The sequence below is a fragment of the Carlito syrichta genome, unplaced genomic scaffold, assembly GCF_000164805.1.
Source record: "Carlito syrichta isolate Samal-C Ts95f unplaced genomic scaffold, Tarsius_syrichta-2.0.1 Scaffold305683, whole genome shotgun sequence".
NCBI lineage: Eukaryota > Metazoa > Chordata > Mammalia > Primates > Tarsiidae > Carlito > Carlito syrichta.
The window spans coordinates 173638-188714 of record NW_007249779.1 but is presented as its reverse complement, the minus strand read 5'-3'; the positions used below and the strand labels follow the sequence as shown (position 1 = coordinate 188714).

Here is a 15077-nt window from a genome sequence, read left to right as displayed (position 1 = left end):
CCCGTGGGTGGTTTCAGGCCCAGCCTTGGTGCTGGCCCAGACTCTGCCCTCCTGTGCTGGTGGCTCTGGGCCAGCCCGTCACATGGAAGCACTGCCCCCACACCCTTCCTCCCTGTCCAGCATAGTGACCACGACCCAGGGAACATTTGGTGGACTTGGAGGGGTGAGTGCATGTGGTAGGTTGCTGTGGCCCCTGCAGGTGGCAGGGGAGCCTGAACAGGACATCCAGAGACCTAGCTACAGTTTCCAGCCAGCCACCACCTGCCCTGTGACCTTGAGCAAGTGGCTTTACTTTTCCGTGTCTCAGTTTCCCTTCCATGTAGAGTGGAGCTAGTTTTGTTTCCCTCATAGATGAGAACAAATCCAGCTGAACTTGCGCGTCTGGGGAAAGCCCCTTCCAGGAAATAGGGGGTGAGGAACAAGGTTGGGAGAGCCTGGAGCAGGTTAGGTGATCGGCAGAAGGGGGTTGGGGCTGCTGTCTGCCCCTCCCACCCTGCCCCTTTGGGGCTCCCCATGGCCCTGTGACAACATCCCATCTCCACTGCTCAGAGCTCTAAGTGACCAGGGCAAAGGACTTAGCCTCTCTCAGCCTCAGTTTCCCCATCTGCTCAGTAGGGTGAACCGTCTCTCCTCCAAGGCAGGGCTGTGAGTGTCAGGATGACTGAAGCCAGCTGCTGAGCAGGCAGGGCCAGGCACAATGTGGGCCCACTTGGGAGGGGTACGATCTCAGGGCCCTGCTGTGGAGGGTCCCAGCTGTGCAATGTTGGCTTGTGATGGGGCCTCCCCCACAGTTATGAGCCTTGTGCCCCCACAGTTCTGAGAGTGAAAGGACTGAGAGAGGCAAGTGCAGGCCCATGGCTGCTGCTCCGGGAACAAAGAGGGATAGGGAAGCAGGGACCTGGGATCAGGAGGCTTGGAGGGTGAAGCGAGACTGAAGGGCCACCAGGCAGGTCACCAGCTTAGAGTCAGCTCAGAGAGGGGGAAGTGACACACCCAAGGTCACACAGCTTGTGAGGGGCAGAGCTGGGATTTGAATCAAGGTCTCTGTGCCTCTAAACCGCTGTCGCCTGCCCCAGGAGGCGTATGATGTGGGAGTGACTCACCAACAGTTTCCTTAATCCCAGCCAGAAAAGCCAGTGTGACAAACCAACCTTGGCTATAACCTTGGAAAGGGCGGGCCCTGTGAGCCCCGCAGCTGAGAGGCGGGAGGTGAGACACATTTCAAAGTAGTTCAGAAATCCTCAGAGCCCCTTCCCACCATCCTCTCCCCTTTCCCACCGTCTTCTTCCCCTCCCACCATCCTCTCCCCATTCCCACCATCCTCTCTCCTGATCCTCACTGCGTGCTGGAGAGGAAGACAGGGAGCCCCTTTGACAGATGGTAAAATTGAGTCTTAGGGATTGCAAGAATCATGTAAGATGTGTGTGTGCCCAAGGCAAGTCTCTGGCAAATTACTGAGGTGAACCCATACATATAGTTTCCATATGCCCACCCACTCATCCATCCAGTTATCTCTCCCACTCGCCCAAATACCCTATCCATCCATCTACCCATTTCATCACCCATCCACCCATCCATCTATCCATCCATCCATCCATCCATCCATCCATCCATCCATCCATCCATCCATCCATCCACCCATATAATCCATCCATCCACCCACTCATCTACTCTCACATACATACATATATCCCTGAATCCATCTATCTACCCATCCACCCTCACATCATCTATCCATCCATCTCTCCATCCCTTAATACATCCATCTATCCATCTACCCTCCTATCCATCCATCTATCCATCCATCCATCCATCCATCCGTATAATCCATCCATCCACCCACCCATCTACCCTCACATTCTTACATATATCCCTTAATCCATCCATCCACCCATCTACCCTCACATCCATCCATCCATCTTCTATCCATCCATCTATCCATCTACCCACCAACTCACCCATCTACTTTCACATCCATCCATCCCTCCATCCCTCCATCCCTCCATCCCTCCCTCCCTCCATCCATCCATCCATCCATCCATTCATCTACAAGATGTATGTATGTATGTGAGAGTAGATGGGTGGGTGGATGACTCCCGTAAAACTTCTGTAGTGTCTGGCATGCAAGAGATACTCAACAATTGTTAGCTGTTCCTTTCTCTGAAGACCCATCTTGTTCTGCCTTTCTCTGGTTCTGGGTGGTTGTTATGGACAGGGCTTGTATGCCGCAACATTGTGGGGTATCAGAGGGCTCCTAGAGATCCCTCCACCTCCTGTGGAGCCCTCAGGAAGGTGAGCAACAAAGTGGGCTCGCATGGAAGTGTCTTGCTTTTGAGCCCCATCTAAGAAGAGCGGCACCATCTACAGTAACTTGGCTTTGCTCTGTTAACTTTAGGATGTTCTAGTGACTGGATCCTCTCTTGCTGGTGCCTGGGAAATGGCTGCCACTGCTAATTCAGCCTTGAAGACAGTCACTTGCCCACTCAACACCATTACTTAGAAGATCGAATTCAAGAGGTAAGATGAAAGTCACTGGTGTACACTTGTGCATCTAGTCACCCATTCCATCAAACACTCATTTACACATCCACTCATCCACCCACCCATCTATCCATCTACCCGCCTATCCACTCACCTATCCACCCATCCACCTGTCCACCCATCCAACCACCTTCCGTCCGTTCCTTACCCCCCCACCCATTTATCTGCTCAACCATCCATCCAGCCACCCTCTACCCGCCTATACTGTTCCTCTGTCTGGTTTCCCCCTGTCCATCTACTCATCCATCAGTCAGCCCGATTTATCCATCCTTCTGCTGGACCACCCATCTGTACATATATCTGCCGACTCATTCACTGTTCCATCCATCTCCTCATCCATTCTGTTATTAAGCTGCATAATCCTTCATCCTTTCATCAGGTCAGGGAACATTTCCTGGGTGCCCCCTCTTTGCCAAGGCCTGCCCTAGCCTCTCAGGGTCACTGAGGTTGGTCTGGACAAGATCAACTCCCATACAAGGTAGAAAGTAGCTTCTGGTTCTAACAGAAAAAGTTCAGGGCTAGAGAATCCTAAAGGGTTTCATGGAGGAGGACGATGGGGAGGAGAGTGTGGGGGGCGGGTATGGTGTGGGGTGTCCAGGAAAGGAGGCTGGGATTTAGGAGCCAGGAGTCTTTGCTGTGGGGATGCCAATTTCTAGGCCAAATTCCCCCACCAGGAGGGCCAGGGGACAAAGTGCCCAGAGCAAATGGTTTAGTGGGAGATGAGCCCAGGAAGTAAGGAAGTGAATCAGGGATGAGAAGGAACCAATAAAGTGCATGTGATTGATAGAGTTACAGCTGGGGCAATTGGAGCTCGAGCCAGCTGGGGAAGCCAGAGAGAAGGCACAGAGTCTGGCCTTAAAGTCATCCCATGCAAGGGGCAGCTTGCTGGGTGCTTGTCACCTGCGCGTGTCAGTTACTGACTGAAGACTGTCCCTGGCGGTGCTGGCTCCCAGGCCACCCCCTGCATGCAGAGTAAGCTCATGGCCAGAGAGAACTTTGGGGCAGAAAGACATTCTCATTGGCTGAAGAAACTGGGACAATTGGACCTGAGGTGGTGAGGGCGCAGGATATGAATTAACACTGACCACCCCATCTCCCCCCGCCCCCACCGATGTGTTTGCTGCTGCTTCTCTCCTCGGACCTGGCCTGGGCTTGGCACAGAATGCCTGCATGGCATTGATCTCTAACGTTTGCAGGCTATAAGTGACATGGAAGGCGGAGGACTGCTGAGCCTCCAGCTGGGGGAATTTGGCCTAGAAAGGGGATTGTGCACGAGAGATCACCAACTTCTCCTCAGACTGTGAGAAGCAGGCATGCTGCCCCCCTGAAGTCTCCCTCCACACCATTGCCTGACTCCTGGTCAGCACAGCTCTCTTGCTGCCTCTAGGGTGTCCTGCACATTCTTGCTTCCAGCTCCTGGTTCTCGTTCTGCACCCCCCCCCAAAGCGGCCCCTCCTCATGTCCCAGATGCCAGCCCAGCCTCGCTGAGGGCCCACATTCTGGGCAGAACCTGCTGTGAGAGAGAACCCTGCGCCCTGCAGGCTGGGTCTGCCTCTCACTTCCTGTGTGGCTGAACGAGGGAGTTGTCTTGGAGCCTCAGTCTCCCTATCTGCAAAGGAAGGGTTGGTATCACACTGAGCCTGATGGATGGTGCCTGGATTAGGAAAGATTCTGAGCTGTCCTGGGTGCAATGGAAGAAAGTTCTGCAGTTGACGAGTGGTGTCTGCCATGGTTGCAGGCTGGTGGAGGCCACACTGGCCACACGCTGGCCTCCCCTGCACCGAGTGATCTCTAACGAGCCTTCTGATGGTATGGCATGATTGTGACCAGTGAGTGCCCCAACCTGGCATGTAAGCTGCGTGAATGGCCGTGGGTCAGGGGTGCTGGTGAGGGCCCTTACACCTGTGCTTTGGAGTGCCGATTCTGGGCAATTTGTACATCTCAGTGTCAAGTGAGATTACAGGGGCTTGAGGATTGGGAAGAACACAGTCTCATGCTACAGTCAGGTTTGGGACCTGGGTGACAGGTCACTGGTCTCGCCCCCATACCCCAACCTGGAAACTCCATTTCTTACAGGCTGTGTAGCCCTCAGCAGGTGATTCCATCTTTCTGAGCTTCCATTTACTCATCAGGAAAATAGAGATAATAGCTACTGTATTATTGTTGGGATTAAATGGATTCATTTTTAATACTCTTAGAACAGAATCTGGCAGGTAGGAAGTGCTGGATGAGTATTGATGACTGTGTTCAGACCTCGGGAGGTGTCTGGTCAGGGGCTGCTCCTGGGACCGCCCCCTCTGGGGCCCTGTGTCTTCATCTGGGCAGTGTGGGTCTCTCCACTCTCCCTTCCGGTCAGTGCTTTCCTGGCATCTGGGAATATGGACCCAGGCCTTGCCTGGTCTCCTCCCGGATGTCACTGAAATCTGAGGAGCCCAGAGCCTCAGGGGATGGGCATGGGGCATCCTGCTCCATCCGGAGGCACCTCCCGGTGACTCTTGGGTCCCACCCTCAGGTCACGTGGCAGCTGCCTTCTGGTGTCCTCTCTAAAAGCTCCCAGCCAGGCCCTGACCGGGACTCCAGGAACACTGGTCATCAGGTGGCAGTGTCTACAGGCGCCGTGGCCTGCAGAGAAGCAGGCACGCAAGGCGGCAGGGTTGGGGACCGGCTTCGCCATCTCCTGGAAGTCTGGTGGGTCTGTGCTCTCCATTACCCATTCTCTGCCTGCTAGATTCATTTAACCCCTCTCTGGTGTTGAAATCGCCTGGTCTAGCTCAGGTATCATACCCCAGCATCAGTTCCATTCCCCTCCAGCAACCTGGGGACCCCCGCTTGGCCAACCTGGGCATCTGCAGAGGACCATCCTAGCTGTAGCCTTGAGCCTCTCATCACAAATTGTTTTGTGACCTGGGACAAGTCTTTTTCTCTTTCCATCTTGGTTCCCCCATCTGTGACATGGGCAGCCCGCCTCCTTGCTTGCTAAGGCCTCTTTCAGCAAAGCAAATTCTCTGATTCTGTGTCTTACCTGATTCCACCATATGCACTCCATTGAGCAAGAGCCAAGCAGGCCTGCATGTCCCTGGCTGAGGATGTTGTCCTATATTTCTTAAATTGCATCCTTAAAGACCGCACGGTTGTGTAACTTCTTGCCATGCCTATGTTTGTGCAAGAGTGTCCTTGGGACACTTGTCGAGTTTGTGGTGATGGGGTTTTTACTCCCATGTCCTCTTTTGGGTCAGTCTTTGTGGTGCTGTGTTCACCAAGTGGGGTGGGACAGTCTAGTGAGGGGGCTCCCCACCACCCTAGTGGTTGGGCTTTCTCTCTCTCTCTCTCTCTCTCTCTCTCTCTCTCTCTCTCACACACACACACACACACACACACACACACACACACACACACACACAGCAGAATGAGGCTGTGGGAGGCTAAAGCCTGAGATCTGGGCTCTAACTCTGTCTCTGCTACTCTGTTTCTGGGGGACTTTGGACAGGTGACTTCAATCCGAGATGGTTTCTGGCTCTGAGAATTGGGAGAGCAGCATGTGAACCTGACCTTGTTGATTTTCTCTGCATGGTTTTAGGAGGAACATCAACAGAAGTGGTGGTTTCTGGGCCTGTGTGATACAATCTGGGTGGGTCCCCAGCACTCAGCCCTGGCAGAGATGCCAGGAGCCGCTGAGCACCCTCACCTGCCTGGTAGCTGGCCAGGTGTGAGGCTGCCAGCTGCCGGGAGCAGTGTGCAGGCTGGGCTCTCTGGCCTTTGATTCTTGCGATTCTGTCCCCTGCAGGCCTCGAGCTGCTCGGAGCACGGGCTGGAGCAGCCATGACCCGCTGGACGTCCCTCAAGGCCCCCAGGCCACACAAACCCGCCCCCTGGCATCCGGCGGCCTCCCGGCGGCGTCTGAGTGCCCCGGTCCTGGCTACCTCCCTCTGGAGGGCCCAGGAATCTGGGGCTGAGCCATCGTCTCAGCACAGTCCTAGGGACCCCCACCACCACCGGCTCCCTGCCTCCTGGCCTAGGCAGAAGCAGCGTCCACCATTACGGCCTCGGGCCTCAGCTTCTCAGACCCATGGTGAGGTGGTCAGCTGGAGCAGCTGCGGGGGGAGGCCAGAAGAGTGAGGAAAGGTGGCCCCGTGGAGCCTGGAGGCCCACGGTGGGAGATCTTGCTTTAGACAGAAGTGGCTTGAGTCTCAGCTCTCCTGCTTAATGGCTGTGTGACTTGGGGGCAATTGCTTAACCTCTCTGACTCTCATTCAGAAAGTAGACATTACGATAGTAGCTTTCTCCTTGGGTTGCTGAGAGGATGGCCTGAGAGCATTGCTGATATGTCTGTGCTCCCTCCCCGCCTCCCCCCAACCCAGGACCTCAGGTGGTAATTGCTATGAGTGCTTCGAACCCGCCAGGACCAGGGGCTCCAGTGGCACCCACAATTGACACAGACCCTGGGATGCTACCAGTTTGGCCAGTCATACGGGCTTCACTCTTGCCTTGTTTCCCAGGTGTTTGGAGCAGAGGTCAGAAGCCCTGGCTAGGGTGGACATAGCTGAAAGCCAGATCACACAGACCGGGTTGAATCTGGCATGGCTGCTTCCTTCTGTGGGACTTCAGCAAGTCCCTTCCTGATTGTGAGCCTCCAGGTCTTTGTCTGTCAAGCAGGGTGATCCACCCCTCCCTGGAGGGCCCAAGGTCTGCAGACAGCTCTGCATAGCACTCAGCCTGCAGTGGGCACCCAGCCACCCTGAGACCTTCACTGGGGGCTTCAGTGTCTTCTGGGCAAAGTGGTTACAAGCACTTGCAGGCCCAAGGCTCTGTCTAGCTCTGACCTCATGGTGTGACTGAGTGAAGATAGGGGAGTGAGGGGTCCCCAGGATGTACCCAACTTCTCAGCACCCTGACCACGATGGTATGTCCCCATCTCCCTGCTTCCGCCCAGCCCAGCTGGGCAGGCTAAGATCCAGATGGAGTCAGTGGCCATAGGGCCAGGCTGTGCCAGGGCTCCCAGCTCACTGATGACCCAGCCTGGCACCAATAGGCTGGCGTGGAGCCCTGAAGGGGCCATAGGGGAGGAGTGGCTATTGCCTGTCTGTCCTAGGGATAGATGTGAGCCTGTGCCTGAGAGCAGGCTTTGTTCTGGCTGGCGTGGGTGTCCTCCTGTGGGGCCTGCCCTGGGATGGCCCTGTGTGCTTGAATGTGTGCAGCAGGCTGGCTGGGAGCCAGGTGCTCCCCCGGGTGGGTCCAGAATTGTGCTGGGAACAGGTGATGTCTCTGAGCGCTCCCCGGGTGCCAGGGGAGTAGCCCTGTGGTCCCCTTTAAAGATGAGGAAAGCAGGGACAGAGAAGGCCTCTGGGCTGAGGTCAGCCAGAAAGTGACCTCTGTATGGGTACTGATTCTGAGGCCCCTTGCTTGCCACCGCTGGTGATGAGGAGGCTGTGGGCGTGACATGTGGGCATCAGGAGCGTGGATGTGACTCAGCTTGGGGTGTCCAAAGTGAGGGGCGGTAGGGTGTGGCAGTCCCTGTTCTAGGCCTCAGGGTGGGACAGCAGGGAGCAAAATAGTAAATTCCTTGCCCTTGGGGAGTGGTGGTCTCAGGGTGGGGACAATGGGTGAGTGTAATCAGGCTACATTTTCACTGTTATTGATGTACTGTAGAGTCATGGTGGGATGGGTGTGTGGTCTTCCTGGGGCACAGATGGGCCTCTGGGGCCAAGGCCTGAGGGTGGCAAGGCAGTGGGAGGATGTCTGGAAGGGGGAGTCCAGGGCGGGTTTGAGGGACAGCTGGAGGATGTGGGCTGCAGCAGGGCAGGGGAGCGAGCCAGGGGAGCCTGGGGGTGAGGTCCTAGGGGTCACCGGGCTGCCTCGTGCAGGTCCTGTGTGTCCTGGGGGAACTCTGGCATTGAGCAGAAGAGGGATGGCCATGAGCACTGGGGGACTGGGGTGGACGCAGGGAGCCTGGCAAGGTGGTCCCCATACTGGTCCAGGCAGGCAATGATAGGGACTCGGCCCGTGAGGTGGGAGAAGGGGTGGGATTCTAAATATCTTCCGGAAGCAGTCCTAAGTATGGGAATGTGGGGCGTAGAGATGAATCCAAGGGTTTTGGTGGAGCTACTGGGAGGACACAGGGGCCATTCTCCTCACTGAGAAGGCAAAGGGGAGCTGGCTTGGGGTGGGAGGCAAGACCAGGCACTTGGTCATGGGTTGGTCAGGGTGGAAACATCTGCTGGTCATGTCTGGGCCCTGGGGTGGGGATAGGGAGTGGGCCAGCACCACCGCCCAGCCAGACCCCTTTCCTCTCTCTGTTGCAGGAACCACCCCACCTGGAGCCAGCCTGGGGGCAAGCCAGAGCCCCCCGACCCCCGGGATGACTGCAGCCAGCAGGGCCAACCCCTATAGCATCGTGTCGTCAGAGGAGGACGGGCTGCATCTGGTCACCATGTCGGGTGCCAACGGCTTCGGCAACGGCAAGGTGCACACACGGCGCAGGTGCCGCAACCGCTTTGTCAAAAAGAACGGTCAGTGCAACATCGAGTTCGCCAACATGGACGAGAAGTCACAGCGCTACCTGGCTGACATGTTTACCACCTGTGTGGACATCCGCTGGCGTTACATGCTGCTCATCTTCTCGCTGGCCTTCCTCGCCTCCTGGCTGCTGTTCGGCATCATCTTCTGGGTCATCGCCGTGGCGCATGGTGACCTGGAGCCGGCCGAGGGCCGAGGCCGCACACCCTGCGTGATGCAAGTCCATGGCTTCATGGCAGCCTTCCTGTTCTCCATCGAGACGCAGACCACCATCGGCTACGGGCTGCGCTGTGTGACGGAGGAGTGCCCGGTGGCCGTCTTTATGGTGGTGGCCCAGTCCATTGTGGGCTGCATCATTGACTCCTTCATGATCGGTGCCATCATGGCCAAGATGGCGCGGCCCAAGAAGCGGGCGCAGACGCTGCTGTTCAGCCACAACGCTGTGGTGGCTCTGCGCGACGGCAAGCTCTGCCTCATGTGGCGTGTGGGCAACCTGCGTAAGAGCCACATCGTGGAGGCCCACGTGCGGGCGCAGCTCATCAAGCCCCGGGTCACGGAGGAGGGCGAGTACATCCCGCTGGACCAGATCGACATCGATGTGGGCTTTGACAAGGGGCTGGACCGCATCTTCCTAGTGTCGCCCATCACCATCCTGCATGAGATCGACGAGGCCAGCCCGCTGTTTGGCATCAGCCGGCAGGACTTGGAGACAGACGACTTCGAGATTGTAGTCATCCTGGAAGGCATGGTGGAGGCCACAGCCATGACCACCCAGGCCCGCAGCTCCTACCTGGCCAATGAGATCCTGTGGGGCCACCGCTTCGAGCCTGTGCTCTTCGAGGAGAAGAACCAGTACAAGATCGATTACTCGCACTTCCACAAGACCTACGAGGTGCCCTCCACGCCCCGCTGCAGCGCCAAGGACCTGGTTGAGAACAAGTTTCTGCTGCCCAGCGCTGGCTCCTTCTGCTATGAAAATGAGCTGGCCTTCCTGAGCCGAGATGAGGAGGACGAGGTGGATGGAGACCAGGATGGCCACAGTCGGGACGGCCTCAGCCCACAGGCCAGGCATGACTTTGACAGACTCCAGGCCGGGGGCGGGGCCCTGGAGCAGCGGCCCTACAGACGGGAGTCGGAGATCTGAGCCAGTCTTGGCCGAGGTGCAGCATCCGCCCCCCACCAACCAGGGAGCGGCCCTGGTGTCCCTTGGGGGCCCTGGGCTTGAGCAGAGCGGGCCAGGTGCCCTGGGTTGCAGACTCAGTAGTGTTTTAGTCGTCTTACGTTTCTTCACAACGGCCTCAGAAGGTTGGCAGGAGAGTGAGGTAGCCAGAGTGTGCACCAGAGGCCGACGCAGAGGCCTCAGAGGCCGATATAGGCTCAGGGCAGGGAGGTGGCCTCCTGGGGGGGCCAGGCCATGGGGGTCAGGGGCTTCTACCTGAAGATAGAGCTGCAGCCTGAGGGGAAGTGGCCCGCTGGTGGGCCCAGCCTCTGCTGTCCAAGGCTGGCAGGCTGTGGTGCTCCTCACTGGTTTTTAACTTGGGGAGAAACACCGGGTTTCAGCATTCTCAATCTTAGCTTGGATAAGACTGTTTACAAAAAAAAAAAAAGAAAAATTAACATGCGATTAAAAAATTTTTTTAATTCGTGGGGGACAAAAAGGACAATTAGAATTCCATGGGTCTGCCAGGACGCAGCAGCTGGCTGGAGGCTCCAGAAGGTTCCCAAGGTGGGACTGGCCTTTCCCCCAGGGCAGGCACGGTGCTCTAGGATGTGCACTTCATCATGCTCACAGGGCCAGTGAGGTTCTGTTTGCGATAGAAAAATCAAGACCGTGTTAATAATCATAATAAAAGCTTTCTACTGTCACCGGGGTCGGGGGGAGGCCGGGAAGAAACTGGTTTGGGCTTTTTTAGTTTGACTTTGTACCTTAGAGGTGCGTCTCAGGGCCAGGTATGGGACCTGCTGTCGAGGGTTCACTCTCCCCACCCGATTCTCTTGTTTTGCTTCTCTCTCCGTTCCTGCTCGGGGCCTCCGCCCCTTCCACAGCAAGGGGCTGTTGGGAATCGGAGTGGATAGCTCCTTCGGAAGGGAAGTCGGGGTCCCAGATAAGAGGAAGTGGATCAGCCCCCCTCCCTACTGGGCCCAAAGCGTGAGTTGTGCCTTAGAGACTCCAGGTTGTCCTGCTCCAGGTGTTTCTGTTCTTCTTGGGCCCGCTCGTCTTCCCCAGCCCCTGCCTCCACTGCTGAAGTCCCCGCCAGCCCTCTGTCTGCCTTGAGAAGATGGCAGGGGCCAGGCCCACTTGGTATAGACCCACATCCCTGCCCTGCCTCACCTGGGCAGTGCAAGGAGCCCTGGTGGGGCCAGCCAGGCCCTGGCCTGCTGCTGAATGGCAGAGGAAGGATCTCAGGAAAGGAGAAGGATTGTCACTCCTCTCACCAACTGAGAAGACAGGCGTGTTGCACCCTTCAAAGCTGAGTTGAGAAGCTGGCCACGGAACAACAAATTCTTGCTGAGGCTTCAGGGGCCTCTTCTACAACTCCCACCCCTGGCAGAGGGCCTCTTCCCCTAGTCAGGAAGAGCTTTGGGGCCCCTGTGTTATCCCTGGCTGTTGGCTCTGCTGCCCACCTGGTTGGAGCCTAGTCTTTCCCAGGGCTGCTGAGGAAACCTGTTCTCCCAGAGTCGGGATCCTGGGGAGGACGGCAATTAGAAAGCTTGTGTCTCCAATCATGCCCCCACAAGACAGCTCAGAACCAGAAGGCACCAAGAATTCTCTGATTCAACTGGGGACGCTGAGGCAGAGAGCAGAGAAGAGGATAGGCAAGGTCAGGCAGTGAGTGGGTGGGAATCAGGGGCTCCTGCCTTTTGCCTCCTCTGGGTAGCTGGAGACCTAGCCCTGAGGACCGCGCCATGGAGAGTCTACACTTGGCTGTTAGCCCCCAGCCCCCATGCCCTGAGGCAGGCCTGACTCCTGACAGGGGATCCAACCTCAAACCCCACCCTAATTTCTGGCCTAAAAGACTCAGCCCAAGGCAGCCCTTTCTTCTCAGGGTCTGCTGGAGAGCTCCTGGGCCTGGCTCCGGGCCCCAGCCTTGATGGACTTTCTCAGCCTTAGCCCTGGGGTGGGGGGGAGTAGAGTTGTTATGGGAGTGCTTGTTTCTCACCCGCTCCTCCCTAGAGGGACAGGAATGGCCTGGTCACTTGGTGCTGGTGTAGGGATCTGTGCTCTGCTCTTCGGGCACTAGATGGGTCAGCCTTCTACTCCCCCATTCAGATCAGAGTCCAGAGCCTCCAGGCCAGCTCCCTGGCCATCTTGGGGTCGGGTGTCTCCCAAGCCCAGCTGGATGACCCAGCCCCACCCCCAGCCCCTGCAGGAGAGCTGCCCCAGCAGCCTTTATCTCACCAGAGGCAGGCAGGTGCTTCAGTCTCTTTTGTCTTCCTTTTCCTCCCCACCCCACCAGTTATTTATTTATTTATTTATTTATTTATTGCTTGTGCTAAAGACCAAAATAGTCTCCCTCTTTAGTGCACTTGAAGCGGGAGGGCGGATGGAGGAGCCAGGAGCAAGGAAGACTTGGCCCCTTGGGAGTGCGTGCATGGGGGGAGGGGTGTGTGCCTGCATGCACACGTGAGTGTGGTGCAGATGTGTACACGTGACTCTCTCCACGTGTGTGGTTCTGGGGTGGTCATAAAGATACATGATACTTACGTGTGTGTGCAAATGGTTTATGTGTCTGTCTACCCACCATGTGTCTATGTGCGTGTTTCCTATGCAGGGCCTGCTTGAATGCTCGCCAGGCTGCGAGTCTGGGCACTCACTCGTCAGATGGGACACTGGCCACAGACGCCAGCATGTTGAACCCCACAGTCCCTGACCCTGTGCCCTAATTATGCATGTCTATGCGTGAATGGAGCTTGTGTTTGAGAGTGAGCCATCCAGAGGTGAGCGTGTGCACCTAGGTTGTGTGTAGGGGTCCATGTGTGTGCATCCATGTGAACACATGTATGTGTGTGTGTCAGTATGTGCGGGTCCCAGGGGTATGTGTCCATGTGCAGCCTGTGCACGCTGCTCAGAGTACGGTGGCCGCCCCCCGAGCCTCTGCTGGTGCTGTGCCGCCCGGTTCCCACCCGTTGGAGGATCCTGGGGGGGTGGGAAGGAGCCACCGTTGGGAGGCCCCTGCACAAGGGTGTCTGCCCTGCGTGAGGTCATAGAATGTCAAATCTATTTTAAATGGTGAAACCGGAGAATTTTCATGTTATTTTCAATACATAGCAGTATCTAAAGATGTAGGCAATGAGACTAGACCACATTAAATGCATTTTGATCTCTTTGAGGTCCCCGGTGTCAAGATGTTTTTCTGAAGGTGTCCCGTGTGTGCTGGGCGTCCTCAGCCCACCCACACTGCTGGGTGGTGGGGATCCCCTGAGGACCCCCAGGGGCAAGAGGCGGGGCATGGCAACGCCTTCAGGGAGAAGGGACCGAACCAACCTCCTTGCAACCCCCAGTGGTCTCCATCAAGCACACATGGATGTCACACTTCCTTGCCTTGTCCCTCCTAGGCCCTCACCTCCTTCCTTCCCTTCTGCAAGGTCTCCATTGGATGGGGGAGGGCACCTGAGAAGAGCAGCCTTGTCCCAGGAGTAGGAGTCCCTACTTCAGAACCTAGCAGGGGATTGGGGACTGGGTTATGGGGAAATGGAGGCAGTGAAGAGGAATTTCAGAGCAGTGTTGGGTCATCTCTACTGAGGTAATGAGATGATCTCATATTAGGCTGGAGGGACACAGACTACCATTTTCAGGAAACTAGACTTTCATCTGTTCCATGGGACTCAGCCTTGTCTCCATGGTCTTCTGGCAGAGGCCCATGGTGAGAGATTCCTTCCTTTGCTGAAACCATTTCAGTGAGCAGAGTTCTTCACTCCTCAACGTCAGCAAGTCACTGGGGGGGTCCTCATTCTGCAGAATTTAGATGATTCTGGATGACTCGGGATACGAAGCCCCTTAGCCCTTCCCTGGTGATGGTACTGTGCTAAGCACTCTTGTGGATCAGGGGCCTGGGGCTAGAGCAATGTGGGCCACACTGCTGGGCATTGGACCCCTTGGGGCCTCTCTGCCTGCTGGTGGCCAGGGCAAGGGCTGGAGTCCGAGCCAGTGGAGGGACTACCCCTGGCTAGGGGGTCTGCCCCGGACTCATCTCCAGTTTGTTGAAAATCAGTCTGTAGCAGAGAGCCCCCGTGACTTGGGAGGAATCACAAGCTGAGACCAGAGGTACCCGTGGGCTCCCTGGAGGTGGTGGGGGCCTGAAGGACACACCCATCCCACTTTAGCCCACTCTCCACCCAGCACCAGAGTAGTTGTCTTACAATCAGAATAAGGCTTCGTAACCTCCTTGCCTGAAACCCTCCCTGGCTTCCCACCACACTGAAATGAAATCCCAATTCTTCCCCCAACCCTAAGGCCTGCCCCATCCAGCCCACACTCCTTCCTGCTCCATCCTTCTTCCCATCCTGCCCCTCTGCTCTGGGAATGCTGTGCCCCTTCATTTCTTGGACACCCCACATTCTCCCATCCCAGAGCCTTTGCACATGCCATTCCCTCTGCCCAGCATTTTCCCCAAGATCTCAACAGGTCTGGCCCCTCAATCTTCAGGTCTAGGCCTTCCCTGACCCAGTGTGGGAGGGAAAGTGGATGCTCCCTCTTGAGCCAGTTGTTCCCTGTGAGCTCTGCTAGGGGAGGGACTGTCATCTCTCATTCTGGGCTGATGCCCAGTGTGCGGGTGCATATGAGCTCCATGTGTATTTGGATGGATGGATGCAGAGCCTGCAGGACTCCCACCCTCACAGAGGGCTCTGCAGGCCTCACAGCCTGGGGCCCCTTCCCACCTCCCCAACCTCACAGAGCCTGGCCATCAGCCACACCCAGGGGAGAGCCACCCAGCCTGGGGGCAGCTGGAATCAGAAACCAGGACACGGCAGGGGAGGGCTTTGTGTTAGAGGGAATTTGAACTCAAGGAAGGCTCTGGACA

At 56.7% G+C, this 15077-nt stretch overlaps 1 protein-coding gene across 1 annotated transcript in view; it reads left to right on the top strand.

Moving 5' to 3' along the window:
- Positions 1 to 10815, top strand: part of KCNJ12 (potassium voltage-gated channel subfamily J member 12) — a 36632-nt gene extending 25817 nt beyond the window's left edge. Inside the window, exons 2-3 of the mRNA XM_008062254.1 lie at positions 2396 to 2517; positions 8841 to 10815. Of these exons, the coding sequence (XP_008060445.1) occupies positions 8897 to 10198 (1302 nt within the window). The 5' untranslated portion in view covers positions 2396 to 2517; positions 8841 to 8896 and the 3' untranslated portion in view covers positions 10199 to 10815. The remainder of the gene's footprint in view (positions 1 to 2395; positions 2518 to 8840) is intronic.
- The last annotated feature ends 4262 nt before the right edge of the window (positions 10816 to 15077 follow it).